At 39.2% G+C, this 24509-nt stretch overlaps 1 protein-coding gene across 11 annotated transcripts in view; it reads right to left on the minus strand.

The window, feature by feature from the left end:
- Nucleotides 1–24509, minus strand: part of pan2 (poly(A) specific ribonuclease subunit PAN2) — a 115264-nt gene that overhangs the window by 84265 nt on the left and 6490 nt on the right. For all 11 annotated transcript variants that reach the window (XR_009509009.1, XM_059956347.1, XM_059956344.1 and 8 more), the window contains exons 3-11: nucleotides 23252–23421; nucleotides 22602–22722; nucleotides 21928–22005; nucleotides 10448–10715; nucleotides 9157–9499; nucleotides 7942–8038; nucleotides 4965–5084; nucleotides 4107–4226; nucleotides 1552–1680 (exon numbers count right to left, since the gene is read on the minus strand). Coding sequence is in view for 10 of the 11 variants with exons in the window: in XM_059956347.1 (XP_059812330.1) it covers nucleotides 1552–1680; nucleotides 4107–4226; nucleotides 4965–5084; nucleotides 7942–8038; nucleotides 9157–9499; nucleotides 10448–10715; nucleotides 21928–22005; nucleotides 22602–22722; nucleotides 23252–23421 (1446 nt within the window). In the remaining variant the exon portion in view is untranslated. The remainder of the gene's footprint in view (nucleotides 1–1551; nucleotides 1681–4106; nucleotides 4227–4964; nucleotides 5085–7941; nucleotides 8039–9156; nucleotides 9500–10447; nucleotides 10716–21927; nucleotides 22006–22601; nucleotides 22723–23251; nucleotides 23422–24509) is intronic.

The raw sequence follows: 24509 nt of genomic DNA on the forward strand, positions 1-24509 counted from the left end.
GCGCCTCCCTGCTGGGCCTGGTCTGGTCTGCTGTTGGGTGCGTGGTCTGGTAATGACTGACGGATGCCATGCTCTCCCTCTTGGCTTTCCACAGCACGTCTGCCCGGGCCACCACCTTCCGGGGGTCGCTGAAATCTGCGTCGGCCAGCAGCAGATGTATGTCCTCGGGCAGCTGCTCTAGGAACGCCTGTTCAAACATGAGGCAGGGCTTGTGTCCATCAGCCAGGGCCAGCATCTTGTTCATCAATGCTGACAGCAGCTTGTCTCCCAAACCATCCAGGTGAAGCAGGCGGGCACCCTGCTCACACCGCAAGAGGCTAAAGCTCCCAATGAGCAGCTCTTTGAATGCTTCATATTTGCTTTCTCCCGGAGGCGACTGTATGAAATCCACAACCCGGGCGTCTGTCCCTTGGTCAAGGGCACTCACCACATGGTAGTAACGCGTGGAATCAGAGGATATCTGCCAAATCTGGAACTGGGCTTCTGCTTGGCTAAACCACACGTGTGGTCACAGCGTCCAGAAAGTCAGCAGTTTCAGCGAAACTGCGTGAACAGATGAAGAGTCGGTCATTTTTGGTCCAAATCCCGTTTGGACTGTCGGGGTCACCAATGTAGTGATGTACTACATACAGAGCTAGAGACGACATGCAGTCGGTAAGTCATTTTGAGACTAGTTTATTCAAACTTCGCGGCACTGGCATTTAATCTCTAGCACCCACCCTCTCTGGGCAGAAATGACGTCAGAGATGCATTACCAAAGTCTCTTCCCCACGCGCTGGCTACTTGTGAGCCGGTTCACCTGCGCAGAAAGTGGGTCGCCACAATACAATTATTAAATTCTCCAACATACACTTCATTGTACTAAAATTATCAGCTTAATGCAAACTTCCTGAATTATTCACACTACTTGTGTGCCTTCCACCAGCCATCATGAAACACTGCTCCAAGTCTATTCACGCATCATGAGTAAACCACATCTCAGAACTAAGCTACCTAGTACAATTAAATTAAAGCTCAACAATACATTTTTGATTGGATTTAATCATTAAAGTTAAAAGAGAGCTTTAATTTTAGAAGTATCTTCTTAAAGAGGGACTGATTTCCAAGGAAGAGATTTGAGAGACATACCACTGTTCCTCTATTATCAATAGGTCTAAATCATGGAATTCTCTTCAACAGCACTGTGGAAGCGCCTTCCCCAGAAGGACTACAGTTGTTCAAGAAATTAACTCACTATCATCTTCTAAGGGGCAACTAAGAATGAGCAATAAACGCTGGCCTTGCCAGCCACAACCCACATCCAGTGAATTAATGAGATGGGAATTTTTTGACTGGACCATTTTTTATGATAGAGCTTTCCATACAGCTTTTGCCTGTTTTTTATCAAGAGTGTTTCCAGCAGCTGTTGGTTCTAATAATATGCAAAATCTGGATGGCAATTCTGGCCAAGGCGATGCACTTAAAACGATCCCCATCATATGTATCACAGTCAACAATCACATCAAGTAAACAGAAGTCAAGTCCATTTGACTAGCTCAAACGTTCATTTACCTGACATGGGTCACCTCTTGAGAGATCGAGCATGTGAAATAGAAATCCAAGTTCACAGCCCAAGCAAAACTCCTTCTGACACAGATGGTTTTGAACATGGCAGCGGATGGGCTCCAGTAAATACAACACCTTCAATGGGAGAAGAAATTAAAGGAAACAAAACAAATTCATAAAAAAATTTAAGACAAACAATTTTTGTAATTTGGATTGTATACATCTTAGATTGTAAGCTTTCACATGGATGCAAAAGACTTTTTTTCTGGAAAATAGAGCCTTCCACAAAGTTCCCCTATTAAACAGGGTATATTTCTGTTAGAAAGCACAGCTCATTCTACCCCATCCAAACAATGTACTTCAAGGATAATTTTAAAAAAAACAACTCACTCACTACTACACCAGCTTAACTGTCCCATCTCCCCAATGCAGGAATGAGGTAGACAGTTCAATACTAAGAAATATCTAATTTGGAACATTTTGATATAGTAGGACTAGACCCAAAGCCAAAAGGAACTGAAATGAAGTCTTTTAGTTGGATCCTTCAGAGCCAGCAGAAAGAGTCAAAGTCTAATTACCTTCCTCCCAGAATAAAGGAGTTAACTGAAGACAGTCCAAGCAAGAGTTGTCAGAATTCCGTGAATTTTAGACGAACGAGAGATTACCGCAATAAAACAAGATTTTGAAAAGAACAGACAGGTGGATGCTGAGGCACTTTCTTCTGGCTGAATACACATGACAGTCTCAGGGCAAGGGTTCAGACATTTATGATTTGGATAAGGAAGCACTTGATTTGAGGGTTGTAAATCTTTGAAATTTTCTCTACAAGGGCTGTGGATGCAGTTATTGCAGATATTCAAGATAAATACTTGAATGATAAGAGAATCAAGGATTTTTTTTTTTAAAACAGGAAAATGAACAAGATCAGCCAAAATCTTTAAAACCAAGGTGGCTTCATGACATTATCACACTCTTGTTCCTTATTTTTTTTCTACTGTTTCTTCCTGTTTATGGAGAAACACCTGCAAGGTGGTTTTTTTTTACTACCAGGCAGTGGTATCTGGAAATTCGGAAGGTGTAGGACATTGAAACTCACACACACACACACACACACACACACACACACACTCACTCTAGAGTGGGAAAAGAAAATCAATTTGTTTATCCCGCACTTTTCAACAATGATTCAATTAGCAGTCTACCTATATCTACATTAGTAAATACTTTAATTCCACTTACAGCATTCTCTCACCTTTGCAAACTGCAAAGATTGTTTTTTTAAAAATAGTTGCCATGGAAACAAATAAGTTTCTCATGAATATGTACACAACAAAGTGGAAGCATAATGAAACCAGTGGTATCCATTTAGCAATAAAGAATGAGTTTGTAAATGAACTATAGCTCTATACAGGGAAATAAATGAACTTCAATCACACTACAGAGGGGTGGCATGGTAGCACAATGCTTTATAGAATCAGTGTTCCAGGTTCAATTCCCACCACTGTCTGTAAGGAGTTTGACGTTCTCCGTGACCATTTGGGTTTCCTCTGGGTGCGCCAATTTCCTCTCCTAGTCCAAAGAAGTGCTGGTTGGTAGGTTAATTGGTCATTGTAAATTGTCCTGTCATTAGGCAAGGGTTGCTGGGCAGCATGGCTCAAAGGGTCAGAAGGGCCTATTCCACGTTACAATTCAATAAATAGAAAATAAATTAACTATTGTTTCAATTTGAGCACCTCAGTGAATTAAGTGTGATGATATAGCATGCGCATAGTCACACCCACTATTTTCCCCCATCCGCCTGACTTCTGATCCTGACCTAGAACAAGACATTCCTCTGAGAGCTTTTCCCGCAAAAAACACTGGCTCTATGACAACTTGATATTGCATCAATTTCTGGGCAACAAACATTTAAATATAAAGACTTGAGAAAGTGCAGAAGAAACTTTACTAAAACTGATTACGGGGATGAGGGACATTAGTTATGTGCAGAGACTGAGAACCTCAGGTTGTTCAAGTAAAGAGAGAAGGTTGCAAAGAGATTTAAGAAATTTAAAAGCATTAACGGGACAGAATAAATAGAAATGTCTTACTAGTGGATGAGCAAAAAGAAAACATGGGGACAAAAAATGATGACAGGCAAAAGAAAATGTCTTTTTAAAAAGCGATTATGATCTGATAGCAGCAAAGGTAGATGGATAACTACCTGAAATGAAAGAATTTCCAGCACTATGAGGCAAGGATAGGGGAATTGGATTAGCTGGATTGCTCTTGGGTATAGCCAATTCAATACTAGCACATCAAATGGCCCTTCCCATGCTGTAAAAGTCTTGTAATTCTGTGATTATAGAATCTGTAAGTTTTGCAGAATTATGATTTGGCCAAGGCCTTATGGAAGATTATTATGAATTACAGAATGAAGTACTAACCCATGGTAACATAGAAAACTAGAATGCAAACTTCCCCACATTAAAATCACAACCAGGGTGTTAATGCACTTTCATTTAATATGTATTAGTGCTGTCTATGGGAAGGCCATGACAGACTGAAAGAATGCCTCTGACCTGAATCATGCAGTTGCAGTAAGCATTGGGAATGTGTGGCTCCAGCCCCGCAAACAAAGTCTTGTTGTAGTGCTTGAAATCAAAGTCTTCCAAACCAAGTTTTGAATATTTGATAGTAACCTAAACAAATACATTTATAATTTAGACAGATGCCCAAGAGTTCTTTATAATCATTCTGATAGTTAAATCCAAAATGCATACAGCTATTGCATTGCCCAATTAACAATGGAAGAAAAAAAAATTTACCTCAAAAGGAAGTGACGGTGGTGGAGGTGGGTGGGGTTGGAGTTGGAGAGTAGGGGAGGGAAGATAAGAGTAGAGGAAGGGGAAGAATGGAAAAAGATGCTGGTTGAAGATCAGGCAAAAAAATCCAGGTTAATGAAGAAGCAAAGTGCTAGCTAATTCAGAAACTTGGCCAACACATCCATATATTCTCCCCGACAAAATACAGCACAAGATCCCTCAAAGTTCCATATCCACTTCTGTGAGCTTTTCACCACTGTATAACCTTCAATCTTCTTATGCCAGGACAGTGGGTTGACAAACACTGCGATGGAAACCTGAGAAAGAGATCTGGGTGGCTGACTTATGGAAAACAAAATAGCCAGAAGTTTGCCAAGCATTAGAAAGCAGACCAGGTCAAATCCCATCACACCTTCAGGGTGATAAATTTCTTAAAGCATAATATGCTGGAACAGGAACACAACTATTATTATTAAAATAATTTAGCTTTCAAAAGTGAATTATCACATCTTCTTGGTTCTCTTTAAGTATTGATTTAACTTTAAACCTCAGTACTCAAGACAGCCAGATGTTGAATGAAACTATCTCAAAGTATGGCTTTTCCTTGCATCAGACCTTTCGATATTTCTTTGGGACCATGTAGAGATGAGTATCCTCCTCCCTTCCAATAGGAGACTCTGGGATTTGATTGTAGTTGTCACATTCTACATCCATCTCCTTTAATTTATATGGAACCTAAAAAAACAGATATATCTAATGAAAATGTTGTACAAAAATATAACATTTTAAGAACTGCAAATGGCTTAGTAAGCAATAGTTAAGCAGGTGTATTGAGCTGTGCTGTATTTGACAACTTCACCTGGCACAAAAACGGGAACAGCCTTACAATTATCATAGCTAAACAAGGGAAGGACAAAAGTTTAATTATTCAGTGATCTCTCCAGAAAGGTGCATACACAATCAGGTTTGGCAGTTATACTGCTTGTTCACACTAAATGAAAATTTGAATAGTCATTTGGCATTTGTTCCAGGGGCTTCTTACTGATTCACAGGTGTCCCTGACCATCTTGAAAATAGAGTAGTTGAGGCACGTTTGGTTCTATATCAAAGTGGAACACTAGGTTCTGTTGGAAATTTTAAATCCAATACATTTTAACCTGCAAATATAGTTTGACTGGACTGATATGGATGTGTAATGATTTAAGTTACTCAATCCCAAAGTGGCCAACTATCCCATCTAGTCCAAATAAATCACAATAGTAATTGCTTCGTAGTTCAAAAGAAAATATTGGACTTTCCCCACTTGCAGTTTCCCTTACAAAGGTTACAGAGGTAAAAGGTACACTTATACCATGGCATTAACACTTGCGCCCACAAATACAGGCCAGTTCACAACCTGGCCTGGCTACACGGGAAAACAAACCAGAAGTTAGGGACTTCCTTGAAGGGGAATTTATAAGATTGTCTTAAACACAAGAGGGGAAAAAACTGAAACAGGTGAAAATTGAAGTACACACTTTTGTACGATTTAGATTATTAAAATCACTTCCAGGCAGGTGTCAGTATTACACACACAACACAGCCTCCATAACCTTCACCCGTAAGCCTGAAAAGTGAGCTACATTAGGTTTTGTTAATCACAAAGGGAATCATAGCCAAGCCAGATCTGAGGTCTTGAAAATACATACGGACTATGATCTTGATTCATGTCATTTCTGCTCAGGGGATTGAGCGAGCTTGGCATAATTGTTTTCTTTAATTAGGACTGTTGCTTTAACTGAAGTTAGCTTATTCAATTCATAGCTTTACAAATTAAATAACAATGAACATAAAAAACACACAAAATGCTGGAGGAACTCAGTAGGTCAGGCAGCATCCATGGAATTGAATAAACAGTCGACATTGCCCAAGACAAGGAGGGCCAGCGAGAGAAGATGATAGGTGAAGTCAGGTGGGTGAGAAAGGTAAAGGGCTGGAAATCTGAAAAGCGAGGAGTGAATCATGGGAGAAAGGGAAGAAGGAAGGGCAACAGGGGGACGTGATAAGCAGGTGAGAAGAGGCAAGAGGCCAGAGTGAGAAAAAGGCGTGGGAGAAGTTTTAAAAAAAGGCAAAACTGACGTTCAGGCCATCAGATTGGAGGCTACCTCCATCTCCTCCATTTCCGGACATCTATGCTCACCTCATCTTCCTGCAGCCTCACCTACCACCCCTTGAGACTCCACAACTTCTGCCATCTTAAATGGGATCCTACCACCAAATACTTTACCTCCACCCCATTCACCACTTTCCACAGGGATCACTCCTGCCATGATTCCCTTGTCCATTCATCCCTCCCCACTAGTCACCCTCCCAGCATTTATCCCTGCAAGCATCATGATGCCACACTTATCCATTGACCTCCTTCCTCACCTCCATTCAGGGCCCCCAACGGTCCTTCCAGGTGAGGCAACACTTCACCTGTGAGTCTATTGTATCCGGTGCTCCTAATGTGGCCTCCTCCACACTGGTGCACCCTGATGCAAGTTGGGGGACCACTTTGTCGAGTGTCTATGCGTCATCCGTCAAAAGCAGAACTTCCTGGTGGCCAAATATTTTAATTCCCATCCCCAATCCCATTCAGATACGTCGGTCCACAGCCTCTTTTGCCTTGAAGGGTGGAAGAGCAACATCTCATATTCCATCTATGTAGCCTCCAACCTGATGGCATGAACATCAATTTCTCCTTCTAGTAATTTTTCCCCTCCCCCTCCCCACTTCTATTCCCCACTCTGGCCTCTTACCTGTTCTCACCTGCCTATCACCTCCCTAGGTGCCCTTTCTTATCAGGTTCCTTCTCCAGCCGTTTACTTTTCCTACCCACCTGACTTTACCCATCTCCCCCTTCCCTTCCCACCTTTTTATTCTGGCATCTTCCCCTTTTCCTCCCAGTCCCAAAGAAGGGTCTTGGCCCAAAATGTCAACTGTTTATTCATTTCCATAGATGCCGCCTGTCCTGCTGAGTTCCTCCAGCGTTTTGTGTGTGTTACTGTGGATTTCCAGCATCTGCAGATTTTCTTGTGTTTATAATGTAAATGATATGCTCGACGTTTCTTAGGTACTCCCTTGGAATCAAGGGCAACTTTCTTCTACTCTGGGGTATCAAAGATGCTTTAATCATGACCACCATCTTGATAAGGGGCATCCAATTGTTGTCATGATAAAAAGGTCCCCTCAGAATTGTCCACTGGGAAAGTAATAAGAGTCCTCTTCAACTACTTCCAAGTAACAAAATGCTACTCCCTTAATCAATGTGAATTCTGTCCACCAGTTAGTACTAGTAAATCTTTAAGACTCCTGTGACCTTTCCATCCATCAATTGTTCCTTAAATCACAAGTTATTGTGCTGCACTTTAGGATTACAGGGTTCTGTACAGAGTTGCCTCCCTCATCTTCCCCCCCCCCCCACCAAATCAACTATTGTTTACCTTTAGGCACAATGGTTTCCATGTACTTGTGCTTAATTAACTTCTGAATCTCCTGATCATCTTGCCTAGATACCTTAAGTAAATGGTATCACCGAACTACAGGTACAAAATTAATCTTTCTTTCCTACCTGATTTCTCAGCTTTGTTTTGGGATTCGGGGCATAACCGATAAACCCAACTTTCTTCATTGTACGCAATATCTCAAGGTCAACAGGTGGGGCTCGTCTGAAAGAATAACCAGAGAGGATTTAATACAAAAAGGACACAGTAGACTGGGGAGGGGGTTTACAAAATCTTCAAATTTAACCATACATCTTCAAGACGTGAGAGCAGGGCATTTTAGTACTCTATATCAATTTTGATTTGTTTTGTCCTCCATAATCAGAAATACTTCAGCCTTAAATTAGATACTAATTCTAATGCACAAACAATAATGTGCCATGATAGATATAAAAATATGAGATTTCCTCCAACATTATGATCACCCAAAAAGGTTAGATGAACAAAATGCAAGGAAAATACCAAAGGAGATACCAAAGAATCTGATACTGTGCTAGCCACAATAATAAAATTGCTTCAAACTAAAATTCCTTTCTTTTTGGGTTGTATTCATTTCACCTTCAGTACAAACAAATTGAAAAGATATGATCTGTAACAAATGAGTTCAAACTATTTAATTCCCCCCTCATATCATATACAACAGTAATTCAAAGCTTTTTCAAAGTTAAGACCATACAAATGGTACGGCACATCTGGATACAGAGATGGTGTGAGGATCAAGGATAGAGAGGGAACATACTGCATTTGGCAGTTTTAATTCTTGATTGGAAGTGGAAGTGGAAGGTTCACACAAAGATGGTCTCATACATCTCCTGGATGCTAGAGGAGGAACCATGCTCATGGATACAATGCTATCTGGTGCTTCATGGATAATAAATGTAAGAAACACATTTAAGAGGAATGGATATACACGAGGAATAGTTGTGTAAAGTCGTGTGAACACGCCAATCTCTTGTGAACACCCTTTACAATGTGATGGCTTTTGATTACACAGTGCTGCATTTGGTATAGCCCATACACTGAAAAATAAGACACAGAAGCGAATAAAGGCGGGTGGGGGGGGGGGAATGAAGTGGCCTTGGTTTTTATCTATTGGGAAGAAAAAAAACAAGAATATCAACAATGGAAGGAAAATGGCTCAGATAGAAGTCACTGAAATAAAAGCAATCAGAATGTCAAGATGTTGTAAAGAGTAAACACATTTCATATAAGCAAATTCAATAAATTTAAGCAATACTTTGTGTGCCTCCATTTATGAGAATTCTACTACAAATTTTAATTACCTGGGTGTGACAACGCAGTTTGCTGTTGGCCAGTCAGACAACAGAGAATCTGTGATGAGAGGTACTGGAATGAGGGATAAAGGCAAGAGGTCATCATTCCAGTCCAGATGTGGCAGTGTATCTACCATGCATGGCATCGGAAATTCAATCTCACGAGAGTATGGATTGAATGTAGCACTTGGCGAGTCTGCCCATAGATGCACACACCCTCCAGAGTCTCCAAATATCAATGCTCGCTTGCTAGAAGATACATCAAATGACATAACCAACTGTCCCACAGTGTTTATGTGGAAAATATCTGCAGGACTTGCAAGGCCTGTTGGTTCACAAAACTGGCATTGTCCTGCAATAAGGAAAAAAAAGACTTCTGCAACAAACTGTAGCCCAAATGAGACCTTTTACCAACAATACAAGCATATGCTAGCCTGCTACTTTTAACTGATATTCTACCCAGTACACAATTCAGAAATATTTCTATTTAAATGGCAATCTGAAGTAGTAGCTTGTTTGAGGATGCAGTCAGCTTTAATATTATCAGGATTCAACTTAAAAACCTGCCAATTTAGCTAGAAGGATAATGCTAAACATTCATTCAATGTCAAACCCTGATATATCAGTTTTCTTGTAAACACTATCCAGACCTTTCAGGTGTTAAACAATCTTATATTCCCAAAACATTTTCCACATTTACAGACAATTTTCAAATGTTAACACTTGCTGCTGGGACTGATTATATTAATTGTTTTTCTTTTAGTATTGCTAGATTACTACAATCATGGATCCAATTTCACCAGATGCCATGATTTTGTTTTAATTGAACCTCAACAGAATTAATATATAGCTATGTTAAGTTTTTTCCCAATTAACCGAGTAAATAGTACTGGATTTTAACAAAAAAGGATAAGACAAATGTTTTAAAAACAGCTTCAATCATTATTACTCAATGAACTGTCAATTATTATTCACTGTTTCATTATTCAGAGTAGTTGAACAATAACTAAACTATAAAGAAAAACTTAGCAATGACTCAAAATGCAAATATATTTTAAAGGAAATTTACTCATTGCCTGTTGGTTTCAACTGATTTTATAGAGAAATTAGGGATTCTTAACTACAAACCACAATATATTTTCTCCACTCATTAACCTCTGACTTTTGCATTCAAGTTACACATTTTAATCTAAGCAGCAGAATTATGGCGTGTGTTAAATGGTAATTATACCTGAAAATTCAGTATAGCACATAATAGTACCATAAAGTTGCATTAGAATTCTAGTCTTTTTTAAGATACCTGATTGAGAGATGATGGCTAGCCTTGAAGTATATGTAGGAATAAATCTCAGGAAGAGAGGATCCACGTGAACCTGCAAGGGGCTAATAGCCCGCATCATGCGTAGGTCATATACCATCAGAAATCTGTCACATGACAGCCCATTTATTCGATTTGAGAAGCCACATGTCACCAGCAGGTTCCCATGTACATCAAAATCAGAGAGGCTTCCAGAGTAAGCATCAAACTCATGTTCTAACTTAAAGTTTCTTAAATCTCGGAGAGATACCTGAAGCACAAAAGAATCGTTACGTAATAAAAGCAATCTTCACATTCTTATTTAATAATAGTGAACACACCACCACTGTGGCGTTTGTTACACAATCCAGGAAAGTCCCAGCCTCAATCTTAGCCACGCAGCAGTTGGAACACCACAAACTGGTCTCATTTGTGGGTTGTGACCAACACGGTGCAGCTAGACTGTGTGATCCTTACCATGATTCATTACCCTTAAGTGGAAACATATGTACAAATAAAAGCCTCACTTCAGCATGGAAAACTACAAGTACTTGTCCTGGATATGCTGGTGGTTTTGGAACTGCTACCTCCATGAAAATGGCAAATACAAAACGACAAAATTGGATTTAGCTGAACTACATAAAGAAAAACCATACTGTGCCCTCAAATCTGACAGGGATGGAAAACAGGACAAATAAGGCAGCAGGGAACACAAGCAGCCAGGAAAACTAGCTTTTCATTGTACTGGGCTAAATTTAAACCCAGAACGTAGAAGTACTGTAGAAAGTTTGAGACCAATTGACTGCACCACTTAATCTCCAACCATAATCTTGGCAATATTTCGTATTCAATTCAATACAGAATTGGATGAAGATACGAGGGGAAAGAGCAAAAAGAAAAAAAAACAGTAGTACACCCATTACTGTTAGAAATTATACTAGCATAGGTATTGGGGGGAGAATAATGTTTTTCTCATTTCCAATGTAGGATAGTGCAGACAAGCAAGACAGGTCCAAATTTGGACATGGATCACCAAATTCTATATGACCCTAGATTTGCAAAGGGGCCAGGGTGCCGTTCAGCCAGTAGTACTTTGCTCATTCCCTGGCGAAATAATTTTCTATTTCTTTGTTACTTCAAAGCACATCTGTTGCAAAGGCACAGACAGAATCTATAACGTTAAGAGGTGGAAGTAATAACAAATATTTGATCCCAAGTGGTTTGAACTAGATCTCACATCAAAGGTTAGTGATATTTCAAAACAAAAATCTGAACAAAATAATCAAATGCTAAGATATGATGAGGCTGCACATACTCTAGCTCAGTTTTACCAGGTGGAGTGCTTATCTAGAAAGTGGAATTTGTGGCAGGGTCTTAAAGACAATAGCTTTGGTCTTCCCATACAGTGGTGCTATAAAGTTTATGCATCATGTAGAGCTTTATTTCTATATAAATATGAACTAAGAAGTAATCAGATCTTCACACAAGTCCAATAACTAAATAAAGAGAACCCAATTAAACAAGTAACAAAAATTTTATACTTGTTCATTTATTGAGAAAAATGATCCAACATGTATTTACTGGAAAAAGTATGTGAAACTCTTGGGGGTAATGCCTTCTACAAAAGCTATTTGGAGTCAGATGTTCCAACCAATGAGATAAAATTAGAGGTATGGGTTGTAGAGGTGTCCCACGCTATATTTAAAAAAAAAAGGACACACAAAGTCAGGTTACTGACAGTGATGCTCTTCTCAAGGAAGATCTATTTATGTGCACTATGCTTTGATCAAAACAACTTTCAGAGGAGTTTAGAAGAATTGTAGAGATGCATGAAGCTGGAAAAGCCTACAAAAGCATTTCTGAATACCTGAGTGCCCATCAGTCCACAGCAAGAGAAACTGTCTACAAATGGAGGAAACTCAGTATTGCTGCTACTCTCCCTAGGAATGAGCATCCTGCAAAGATCACACAAAGAGCACAATGTGCAATGCTGAGGGATTTGAAAAAGAACCCAAAGGGTTAACAGCAAAGGACCTGCCAAAACCTCTATATATTGCTAAAGCCTCTGTTCATGTGTCCACTGTAAGAAAAATACTGCTCTCCAAAAGAAAAAGGAAAAACAAAAATTGCTGCAAGTCTCAAGTTTGCAAAGGACCACCTGGATATTCTACATTCCTGGGACAATGTTCTATGGACAGATGTGACAAAATTTGAACTTTTTGGTAGAAATGTATTGTTATGTTTGGAAGAAAAAGGGCACTGCACACCAACACCAAAACCTCATCACAACTCTGAAGCATGGTGGAAGGAGCATTGTGGTTTGGGGCTGCTTTGCTGCCTCAGCCTGGACAGCTTACAATTGTTTAGGGGACAATGAATTCAAAATTGCATCAAGACATTTTACAGGAGAATGTTAGGGTAGCAGTCTGTCACCTGAAGCTTAATAGAAATTGGATGATGCAACAAGACATTGATCTGAAAGACAAAAGTAAATCAACAACAGAAAAGTTTAAAAAGAAAATTTGTTTTTTGGAATGACAGTCAAAATGCTGACCTTAATCCAATAGAAGAGTTGTGAAAGGACTTAAAGCAAGCATGTTATGCAAGGAAGCCCACCAAAATCCCAGAGTTGAAGCAGTTTTGTAAGGAGGAATGGCCTAAAATTCCTTTAAGCCAATGTGCAGGACTGATCAACAGTTACTGGAAACATTTGGTTGAAGTTATTGCTGTACAAGGGGGTTACACCAGTTGCTGAAAGCAAAAGTTCATACTTTTTCCAACAAATACATGTAATATTGGATCTTTTTTTCCAAAAAGTAAATGAACAAATATAATCTTTATACTATTTGTTTAATTGGGTTCTCTTTATCCAGTTTTAGGACTTGCATGAAGATCCGATCACATTTTAGATCATACTTATGCAGAACTAAAGAAAATTCCACAGGGTTCACAAACTAGCACCACTGCACACAGATGGAAGAAAGTATAATTCACCCAATATATCAGATCTGATCCAGAGTTTCCTTTGCTTGCCACTTTAATTCCCCTTCCCATTCTGACCAATTCATCCGTGGCTCCTGCACTGTTACACCTTTAAATCTGAGGGAACTGTTCCATGCTCTTTTGGACTTCAGAATATGACCACTACTATATCCACTATTCCTCATCTTGTTCATTTTGATGCAAATTACCAGGGCCCAGAGATTTATTCGCTTTCAATTCTATTAATTTCTCCAATACTATAACAGTTCCATTTAATTCCTCCTTTTCATTAGACTTAGTTTCTTGGCAGTTCAAAATAATTTTTAAAAATTTCCTTTAGTATTTCTCTGTTCCTCCTCAAATTCTCCTTCCTTTGACCAAAAGTAACTGACATGTCTTGATTTTTTTCCCCCTACATTCTTGTATAAGTTTTTACATTACACCTTGCACCTTATTCTTATGATCTATTTGATCTCTTGGTCCATTTTTTAAAACTGACTTTAAACTGCTCTCAACCTTCAGACCCGTTACTTTTTGCTTACTCTCTGGATCTAAAATGTGGCTCTTAGCTCTTATTCTTAGCAATAGTTAGGTTGCCTTTCCTTTTGTGCTCCAAGGAACAGATCTTTTTACATCCTACATTTGTTCCTTGCATGCAAGTCATCACTCATTCTTCTTTTCAATGGAACACCCCAATCTATCATTGGCAACTTGTACCTCATACCTTTGTAGTTTCGTTTCTTTAAATTTAAGACCATAATTGCCACTTCCCTTTTCCTTTCAATAATGAATTTTAGTAAGTTATGATCACATTTCCTGAAAGGACCTCAAATAATAAAGTAACTTGATTTCACCGCAGAGTAACCAATAACCTACTACCTAGCCTGCGCCTTAACGTACAGATTTAGAATAAAATCCATCACATGCCTCTATTATTGCTCATTTGGTTTGAAGTGTTTGCATGTAGATTAAAAACATCCACAATTAAGTTCATGCCTTTGTTGTATGCATCTGATTTCCTAATTGATGTCATCCCCTTCATTACTACTACAAACTGGAGGCTTACAGTAAAGCCCCGAAGTCTTCAGCTGCTATTTACTTGAGCTCCATCGAAACTGAAGCAATATCCTTTCTCACTGTTGCTTAGATTTCATCCTTATATTCACGGCACTATCACACAATCTTTTCCTTATTGCCTGTGTTTATTAAATAAGCTGTTATCCAACCCTTGTCATCATGCTGCCACATTTTCTAACTGCAATTATATTGTTTCCATTCAAATCTATTTGCATTGCTGAGTTGTTACCTTTCTGTGACCACTTCATAAATTCTGGCACAGCATTTTTACAACTTTTTCAAATATCATTAGCAAAATAAAATTGCTAAAAATGTCTATTGATCTGTCTCATTACCATTTTTTCCTTCTCTAGACCAAGAGTCTGCAGTGCACATATGGACCATCAAATTCCAGCTTAAACTGCAGCACATCAAGCTGTGGGCAACTATTTGCTGCAGGAGCTCAGCAAAGAGCATCAATTTGCGGCAGGCTCCTGGCACAGCAGCACCGTCAGTAACACATCTCACTAAATACCATGTTATTATGACTGCTTTCAGTGATGATTCTATTAGCATTCTTATTCCTGCAAATAAATTCTGAATGCTAAGCAAGGTACCAGCATACAAGTAGAAATAAATACAAAACAGATAGATGAAAGGCATTACAAAGGTTGACTGCTGTGTTTAAAGAAAAGTCATTTGGTCAAGAAGGGATGTTTAGATTCCTTAGATTCAGAGTAGATAGAAAGAGTGGACCAACTATGGAGTATAGAAGAAATTAAGGATAGTAGTTAATGCAAAGAAAGACATACAAAAGTTGCTAGATAAAGCCAACAACTCTGAAGCACGAGAGCATTAAAGCAAAGAATGACAAAGACATTGACAAAGAAAGGAAAAATAGAATACAAATTAAACCAGTAAATAAAAACAAATTGCAAAAGCTTTGATGGGTATGCTAAAAGGAAGGGATTAGTAAGCTAACATGGGAGAACAAGTTGGTAAAAGAAAATGGCAGAGGAATTAAACACTTCACATCTGCATTCATAATCTGGAAACCAAGGGTCCAGTACAACTGAGGAAATAAAAGGAACCAGTTTTGGAAATAAAGTACTACTAGAGAAGTTATTAAGCTCAAGAATTGATGACACACAATCCAGAGTTTTCAAAGAAGGTGGCTATGAAAATAGTAGGTGTCCTGGTTATCATCTTATAAAGATTCTATAAATTATGGAAAGATTCTTGGATACTTAAGAGTAGCTGTTATAAGACTATTAAATGGTTCCCTCATACAAGATGGGCTCTTGTTCTCACAATCTCTCATTATGATCATGCACCTTACTGTTTACCTGAACTGCACATTTTAGTAGTTTTTACACTTTATTCTGCATTATTAGTTTATAATAGTATACAAGACAAGCTTTTCACTGCATCTTAGTACATGTGAGAATAATAAACCAATTCCAATTATGAGCTACCTATTTAAGAAAGGAAGCAGAATGAAAACAGGGAACTAATAACCTGTTCACCCAATACCAGTAATTGGAAAAATGCTAGAATCTATTTTTAAGAATGTGATGTCTATACACTTACAAATCACAAGCTGATCATTGTAAAGATGGATCCATGAAAAGGAAAACATGCTTGACTAATCCACTGGAGTTTGTTGGAGGGGGGGGGGGGGTGGTGGTGGTGGTGGTGGTGGTGGTGGTGGTGGTGTGTGTGTGTGTGTGTGTGTGTGTGTGTGTGTGTGTGTGTGTGTGTGTGTGTGTGTGTGTGTGTGTGTGTAAGAAATTGTGAATCTTTTCAGAAAGCTTTCAGTAAGGTTCTGTATAGGTTTTTGAACAAGGTGAGAATGCATGGAATCGACAGCAAAATATTTTAATAGCTTGCAAACTGATTTACATAAAAACAAAGCAGGAATAAACTAGCTTTAATCAAATTACCTGGACTAGTCCTTGTGCTTTGACCTTGTATAATCCATAAACAACTACTTGGCTGAAGGGCCTAAATGTCATAGGTTCCAATCCCGATGATACAAATTGGGGAGGGGGATGTAAAGAAACTTCATGGGAATGCAGACAAGTGAACAGGTGACAACATGGAAGATGCAGTTACCATTGGGTAGGAAGTACGGAAGCCTGATATCCCACACTACAAGGCTCAAGGACATGCTAGTTCTCTTAACTATTTGGTTCTTGAATCAACCATCAAAACCCTAATTACTAGATTAGCAATACCATGATCACTTTGTACTACAATGGACTTTATTCTAGTTGTGATTTTTGTTGCAAAAATTGTGTACAATTTGATTTTCTTATGAACACTGCTTACATGATGCTATGTGCCTATGATGCAGTTGCAAATAAAATGTTCATTGTATCTGTGCATACATGCAACTTGTAAATTTGACAAATTCAGCTCTGACAAGGTGTAAAAACATGCAATCCGCCTCAAAAGGAAAAGTAGAAATGTGAATATCCTTTTTTAAAAATTGGCAAGAGACTGGAAAATGACTATGTTCAAAGGGACACAGGTACCTTTGTACAAAAGGTCACTGAAAACTAACATGCAGGTGCAATATGGAGTTATGCAAGCAAAAGGTACTTACTACAAAAGGTTCTGAATAAAAGAGTAAAGATGTCTTACTACAGTTATTACAAATTTGGTTCAACCACACCTAAGCACTGCGGGCAATGTTGATTTTATGCAAAAAAAAAAGTCCTGATCATAGGAGTTCAGTGAAGATTTAACAAGTCTGTAGTGAGTAGGGATTGAGTAAGCTAATCCTCCATTCTCTAAAGTCTGGAAGAATGGTTCTATGCAGGGAAAGTTCTGTCTCTCAAACTCAATTGATGGTTTTTTAAGATGATAACTGAAGAGGGTATTGGCAGTATATTGACTACTGTATATGGATTTTAGTTCAAGTTCTATTTCAAGTTTACGAATTTAAGAATACATACACAGGGTATAGATGCCATGAAAGTTAACTTTATGCAGCAGCAGCACAGTACATTACAAACATGTCAAATAATTTAACAAACTTAAATTTGACAAGACCCCTCATTCTAGGCTGGTCCAGAGGATCAAGTTTCATGGGATTCAGAGAGCTCATAAACTGAATCTGAAAGTGGCCTGGCCATAGAAGGGTAGTGGTTGAGGGATGCTTTACAGATTGGAGGTCTGTGATAAGCTGTGTGCTGTAATGAGACTTCTTGTTTTAATATACATTAATGATATAGATGAAAATGCAGGTGTCCCAAATAGCAAATTTGCAGATGACTAAAAAAAATACAAAATGCTGGAGAAACAGAAGATCCTATGATGGCAGCATCCATGAGGTGGGGGGGGGGGGGAAAACAAGATAGTCAACATTTCAGATCAGGACCCTTCATCTGAAAAGGGAAACATGTTTGACTAATCCACTGGAGTTTGTTCAGAATGTGTGTGGTAGAGTGGATGGGGGTGAAAAAAAACCTGGTTTCCAAAAAAAAGTTTCAGCAAGGTTTGACATGGGTTGATGAAGGTGAGAATGCATGGTTGTGAAAGGATACAGCAATACATTCATCAGTTGCAAATTTGGGCAAAGAAATAACAGACGAGGTTTAATCTGAAGTGTAAGGGAATGTAGTTTGGAGGTCAAATGCAAGAGTCAGGTATCAGTAAATGGCAAGACTCTTAGGAACACGACAAGGGATTTTTCAGGTGCAAGTGCATTACTTGTGGGTGCATTAGTTGCCATCCCCAGCCTGGGCACTGACAATAAAAATTGGAAGGTCTTTCTGTAGCTCGACCATTTTAGAAGCACTTCTCATCTTCTACTATGGAGGATGAGGAAGCTTGGTTTACCAGGATATTGCCAGAACTGGAGGATTTTAGCTACAATGAGGCTTTTCATTCCAGGACGAAGGAGATGTCTTCCTTTTTTTTTAAAAAAAAACAAAGGGGCTTCCCTTCCTCTACCATCAACTCTGCTCTCAAATGCATCTCTCCCATTTCACACACATCTGCTCTCACCCCATCCTCCCACCACTCAACTCGGGATAGGGTTTCCCTTGTCCTCATCTACCACCCCACCAGCCTCCAGGTCCAATGTATAATTCTCCGTAACTTCTGCCACCTCCAATGGGATCCCACTACCAAGCACATCTTTCCTTCCCCCCCTCTTTCTGCTTTTCTCAGGGCTCGCTCCCTACGCAACTCCCTTGTCCACTCGTTCCCCCCCATCCCTTCCCACTGATCTCCCTCCTGGCACTTATCCTTGTAAGCGGAACTAGTGCTACACCTGCCCTTACACTTCCTCCCTCACCACCATTCAGGGCCCCAGACAGTCCTTCCAGGTGAGGCGACACTTCACCTGTGAATTGGCTGGTGTGGTATACTGCGTCTGGTACTCCCGGTGCGGTCTTTTATATATTGATGAGACCAGATGCAGACTGGGAGACCGTTTCGCTGAACACCTACACTGTCTGCCAGAGAAAGCAGGATCTCCCAGTGGCCACACATTTTAATTCTACGTCCCATTCCCATTCTGATATGTCTATCCATGGCCTCCTCTACTGACAAGATGAATCCACACTCAGGTTGGAGGAACAACACCTTATATTCCGTCTGGGTAGCCTCCAACCTGATGACATGAACATTGATTTCTCTAACTTCCATTTATGCCCCTCCTCCCCTTCTTACCCCATCCCTTATTTATTCCCTCCCCCTTTTTTCCTCTCTCTGCCCCTCTCACACTTTGCCAGTTCTCCATCTCCCTCTGGTGCTCCCCTCCCCCTTTCTTTCTCCTGAGGCCTCCTGTTCCATGATGCCTTCCCTTCTCCAGCTCTGTATCCCTTTTGCCAATCACCTTTCCAGCTCTTAGCTTCACCCCTCCCCCTCCTGTCTTCTCCTATCATTTCACATTTCCCCCTCCCACTTTCAAATCTCTTACTATCTTTCCTTTCAGCTAGTCCTGACGAAGGGTCTCAGCCCAAAACGTCAACAGTTATAGATGTTGCCTGGCCTGCTGCATTCCACCAGCATTTTGTGTGTGTTGCTTGAAACTCTTGGATAGCAGTTATAAACCAAACTCACAACCTATAGCTGATGAAATCCAGTCAGAGGTTCAAACTGGGATAGGAAATTCAGAGAAATTAATTTGCAAAACCATGGGGTACAAGTAGAGAAATGAGACTGATTGGATTGTTATACAAAATTCACCATAGGCTCAATAGGACAAGTGATGCTGAGCTGAGACCAATGTTCCCTCTAAAGGTGTGGGTGTGTACGTGTGCACACACACACCCCTTTTGCTTCTAGTGTACAAAGGAATTAAAACTGTGCACAGAAGGTTGCCACCCTCTAACCTCATTGGCATGTTAAGTATATTTCATTATTATTCACAATCACATTTTCTTTTCGAGTTTCTGATGTGGACGGTGTTGACAAAGTGGAGTTTGCGATGATTTGTCTGCAGATTTTAGAACTGGCTTATTTATGCTTTTTTTTTGTGAAGAAATTATTGATGATGTTTTTTGTGAAGAAATTATTGATGCACTATGTTGAATTCCAAAGAAGCAAAGGGCGTGAAGCGCAAAAAAGAACTGCTCGTTCATTTAAAGCTGAACGGCTTATTATCTTTAGAATAGCTTCAGGTTTACTTCCACTTAAAAATTCAATGTGCACATATTGTCACTGGGGAAAAAAATTGCACAGGACAACATTTTTGTGTACTCTAGTCATTACAAATTAGAGGGAACATTGCCCGAGACAGTGGAAAGAACTCTCCAGAACTTCTTCCAAACAGAGCCTCTGGAGCCCTTTCATTCACCAAAGAGGGTTGGGGTGGGGGGGGGGGGGGTGGGGGGGAAATCAAGGTTTAATATTCCATTTGTAAATGGCAGTACCCTATCCTGCATTGGAAGAATCATTCTAGACTATTACACTCAAGTCTCTGGAATAAGGGTCTAGCTCTGAAACATCAACTGTTTGTTTATTTCCATTAATGCTGCCTGAACTGCTGAATTCCTCCAGCACTCTGTGTGTTGTTTGGGATTTCCAGCATCTGCAGTATCTCATGTTTATAACTTGTATCAGTAAATGTTTTTGACTTTCCAGTGCAATACATTTGAAAGTTGTTTGAGGAGAGCTTGTGCTGATCTTACTAATAACAGAGGTAATCCCCAGCTGTTGATCAGAGAGAATTGAAACCTTTTAGGGCTTTCCCCAGTGATCCAATAAAGAAATATTTTGAAAAAGTTGACTTCTGAAACCAGGCAAAATGTCTACAGGGGAGTTACTTAATAACTAAAATTGTCACTATTGTGAATAGCAAAAATATTGCATGATTACAATGTCTTTCCAGATTGTGCTATTTTCCCACAACATAAACAGATTGCTGGAAGAACTGTGGAGGTCAATCAGTACCTAACTACTCAAACATTTTCCCTTCAGTAGTGGACTAATTAAACAAAAAAACTTAACTCTGAATTTAACTTTAAAAGCTATGTTTGCTTACTAGACTAGTCTAGTAAGTCTTTTCTATACTCCTCTACAGCAAGTAGATCCTTTCAAAACTACACAGTCTGACAGATGTGGTTTCATCAGGGCCCTGTATAATTGTAGCAAAACATTTTTACTGACCTCATTTCTAAATCAAACCTGAATGAAGTCATTCCCCAATATTCACTTATTGTTGTACAAATAAACGTAGAAAATGGATGCAAGCAAGAAGGAAAACTACATTTCATGTATAATCACTGCTGATCTTTATTATAATACCATAATTCACTCTCTCCCCACATGTTAAAATTTCCTCATGTTACTCCTAAACATCACGTGACCTCTTGTTCTACAAGCACAGGACACATCCACCCTGCATCCAGCCTGTTGAGCCCTGCCAGAATTTTGTACGGTTCATGCAAATCCTCTAAACCATAGTGAATATAGTCAAAATAGACATAATCTCTCCTCATGCAGAGTCCTGCCATCGCAGGAATCAGTGTGGTGAACCTTTGCTAGGCTCCTTCTATGACATCTTTTCTTAGGCAAGGAGACCGAACTGTCTTACAGAGCCCTATGTAATTGCATCAAAATATAAAAAATTTGCAATGAAGGCCAATATAACATTTGCCTTAGCTGCTTGCTGCACCTGCACTTCTGTGAACTGACATACAGAAACACTCAGCTCTTTGTAGAAACTGGGAAATGCTGGTTATCATTAAAATAACACCAAATATAAGTAGCTAACTTCACATTTACCTGAAAGATACTGCATGGACACGTTATATACATTTTAGGATTGTGAGGGAAAAAGAGACATGGCAAGACAGTAGCAACAATTGGAAAACGGATTAGTATATTCAAGCTTCTTTTTCCCGTTGCTATATTTTAAATTCAGTAGCTTCCAAAAGTATTCAATATTCAGTAAAAGCTTCTTTATTCAGTAGCTTCTATACAAATACCTTTCCTGATGAATGTCCACAAAAGAAGAAGCGGTTAGACTGCCGCATGATTGTGACACCTGGAACCTCAACGATGTACTGAAAGAGACAAAAATTGAACTCCAAATATTAATACAAAACATTGCCATTCAAAACATGTTAAAAAGAAAAACATCCAAGATATTTATAAATTCTTGATCTATGGACACAAAATTTGGATTAATCACACTAAACTCTGGAATGCAGTTTTAAACTGCATTTAAACGGCTGAAAATGGAGATGGCAATAAGGACGAGAAAGAAACAGCAAGAAAGACTGAGTCACACTAACTAGAGTTTAAGACGTACAAAATAATACTTTTAAAAAAAAAATCAAATTATGAGAACTGATGTGTATTACATGAATGCCACATTCATCTGTTACCTGTACTAAAGAAATCAAAACCATTTACAGATTGTCATGAACCAGACTCTCGCAACTATTTCTAACATTGAATCAAAGACAGACCCCGAGTGCCTAAAACAAGGGTGATGATTTACCATTATTGCAACTGGAAACCTGCTACTGGCAATTCCAACCTCTAATATACCTCATCCATAATGGCTATCAGTGGGAAATTCAGCTTTAAAGCATTTAAACATACATTTATTTTTAAAAAACTGAAAATACCTTAAAGGTTTGTTCTTAGACCTTACCTTCTCACTTTCTTGTACTGCATTTAAGTCTATTTCTCTGACATGATTCTGAAGGCCCCCCAGCAGAACTGAGTTATTGTCTGTGAGGAGGAGGCTGTGCATATCCTCAGCTTCATCCATACTAACATGGAAACAAAGTTATTAGTTCAAGTATTCGAACAAGCAGGAGCATTAGACAAAAAAAATCAAAATCAACACTTATTTACTTAAAGTTTTCACTTCCTCCTTAGTGGTGCCAACTCATTTAGGAATACAATGCACTGAGGACTGCTGACGCTGACCTTATTTCAGCCTCCCTCAGATTTTCCAAATGTCCATTCCTCAAACAAGCTTTAGTAGTAACAAATAGCAATTTCATCAACAGTAGATTGACAGGAATGTCTTGCAGCCATTTAATTTGGTCCCTGACAGATGTCTGCAGGCATGCAACCAAATTAATGGTAGCATATGACAGTCACAATCAAGTGCACATGGAAATAGATGTTTAAGTGAATACCAAAATATTCTAGTTAACGCCAGCACAGGAGAAATGAAGACTTGGAGTGAGGGGGGGAAAGGAAATAGACTGCAGCTGCACAACCATCATGAACTTATTCAACACTGAATTCACTTCAAAACTGCAACAGACCAAATATGCAAAATAAACTTACACGTAATCAAACATTATAAGGCCTCCTCGAGTAAAACCCTTCAGGTTATTTTTATTCAAAAAGAGAATTCCACTTTCTATTGTTTGTATCTGACGTACATCATCTGTGGCGTTAACTTGAAAGGATGAGTATCGTTCCATAGTAGGACCAAAGAAAGATGTTACATGGCCCTAGAGAAAAAGATCAATAATAAATTTAGTTATGCATCTAAGATAAAGTGCTCACTCACTCTTGAAGGAAACATCAACCAACAGTAAACAAATTAGCAGTAAACACTTTATTTACACCAATGACAACTAAAGATTTAGAAATTTCAAATTGACATAGAACATCACAGCACAGTACAGGCCCTTCAGCCCATGATGTTGTGCCGAAATTTTAACCTATTCCAAGATTAATCTAACCCTTCCCTCACAAATACAGTGCCTTGAAAAAGTATTCAGCCCTCACAACTATTTTCACAGTTTACTGTCTCATTTCCTAAATTTAAAATACATTGATGTAGGATTTTGAGCTAATCTACATCATGCATCATGTAAAATCTACAGAAATATTCCAAAACTTGTCAACAATTTACTAAAAATTAAAAACCAAAATTGAGACTGAAAAAGTATTCACCCCCTTTGCAATTACTACACTAATGTTCCTCAGGTGTAATATACAGTATTACCTTACCAACTCAACCAAATTGTGGATGTAGAAAATTAGAGGATCACCTACTTTTAATAAATTCATAAGAATAAATACTCCCTCTCTCTATAAGGTCCAGCAGTATGGTAGATATTCAACAGACCAGACCAAACCAAAATGAAACAAAAAAAAATATTCAAGACAAGTCATGGAAATGATAGTAGAGAAGCAGAAAGCAGAAGAGTCTGGGCCGGTGGCTCAGAAGGGTAGAGAAAGGAAGAGGAAGGCAGTAGTGATAGGGGACTATAGACGGGGGGTCAGACAGAAAATTCTGTGGACGCAGGAAAGAAACTCAAATGGTAGTTTGCCTCCCAGGTGCCAGGGTCCGTGATGTTTCAGATCGCTTCCAAGATATCCTGCAGTGGGAGGGAGAACAGCCAGAGGTTATGATACATATTGGTATCAATGACATAGGTAGGGAAAGGGAAGAGGTCCTGACAAAAGACTACAGGGAGTTTGGAAGGAAGTTGAGAAGCAGGACTGCAAAGGTAGTAATCTCGGGATTACTGCCTATGCCACGTGACTGAGAATAGGTATAGAATGAGGTGGAGGATAAATGCATGGCTGA

Source organism: Hypanus sabinus, chromosome X1, assembly GCF_030144855.1.
Source record: "Hypanus sabinus isolate sHypSab1 chromosome X1, sHypSab1.hap1, whole genome shotgun sequence".
NCBI lineage: Eukaryota > Metazoa > Chordata > Chondrichthyes > Myliobatiformes > Dasyatidae > Hypanus > Hypanus sabinus.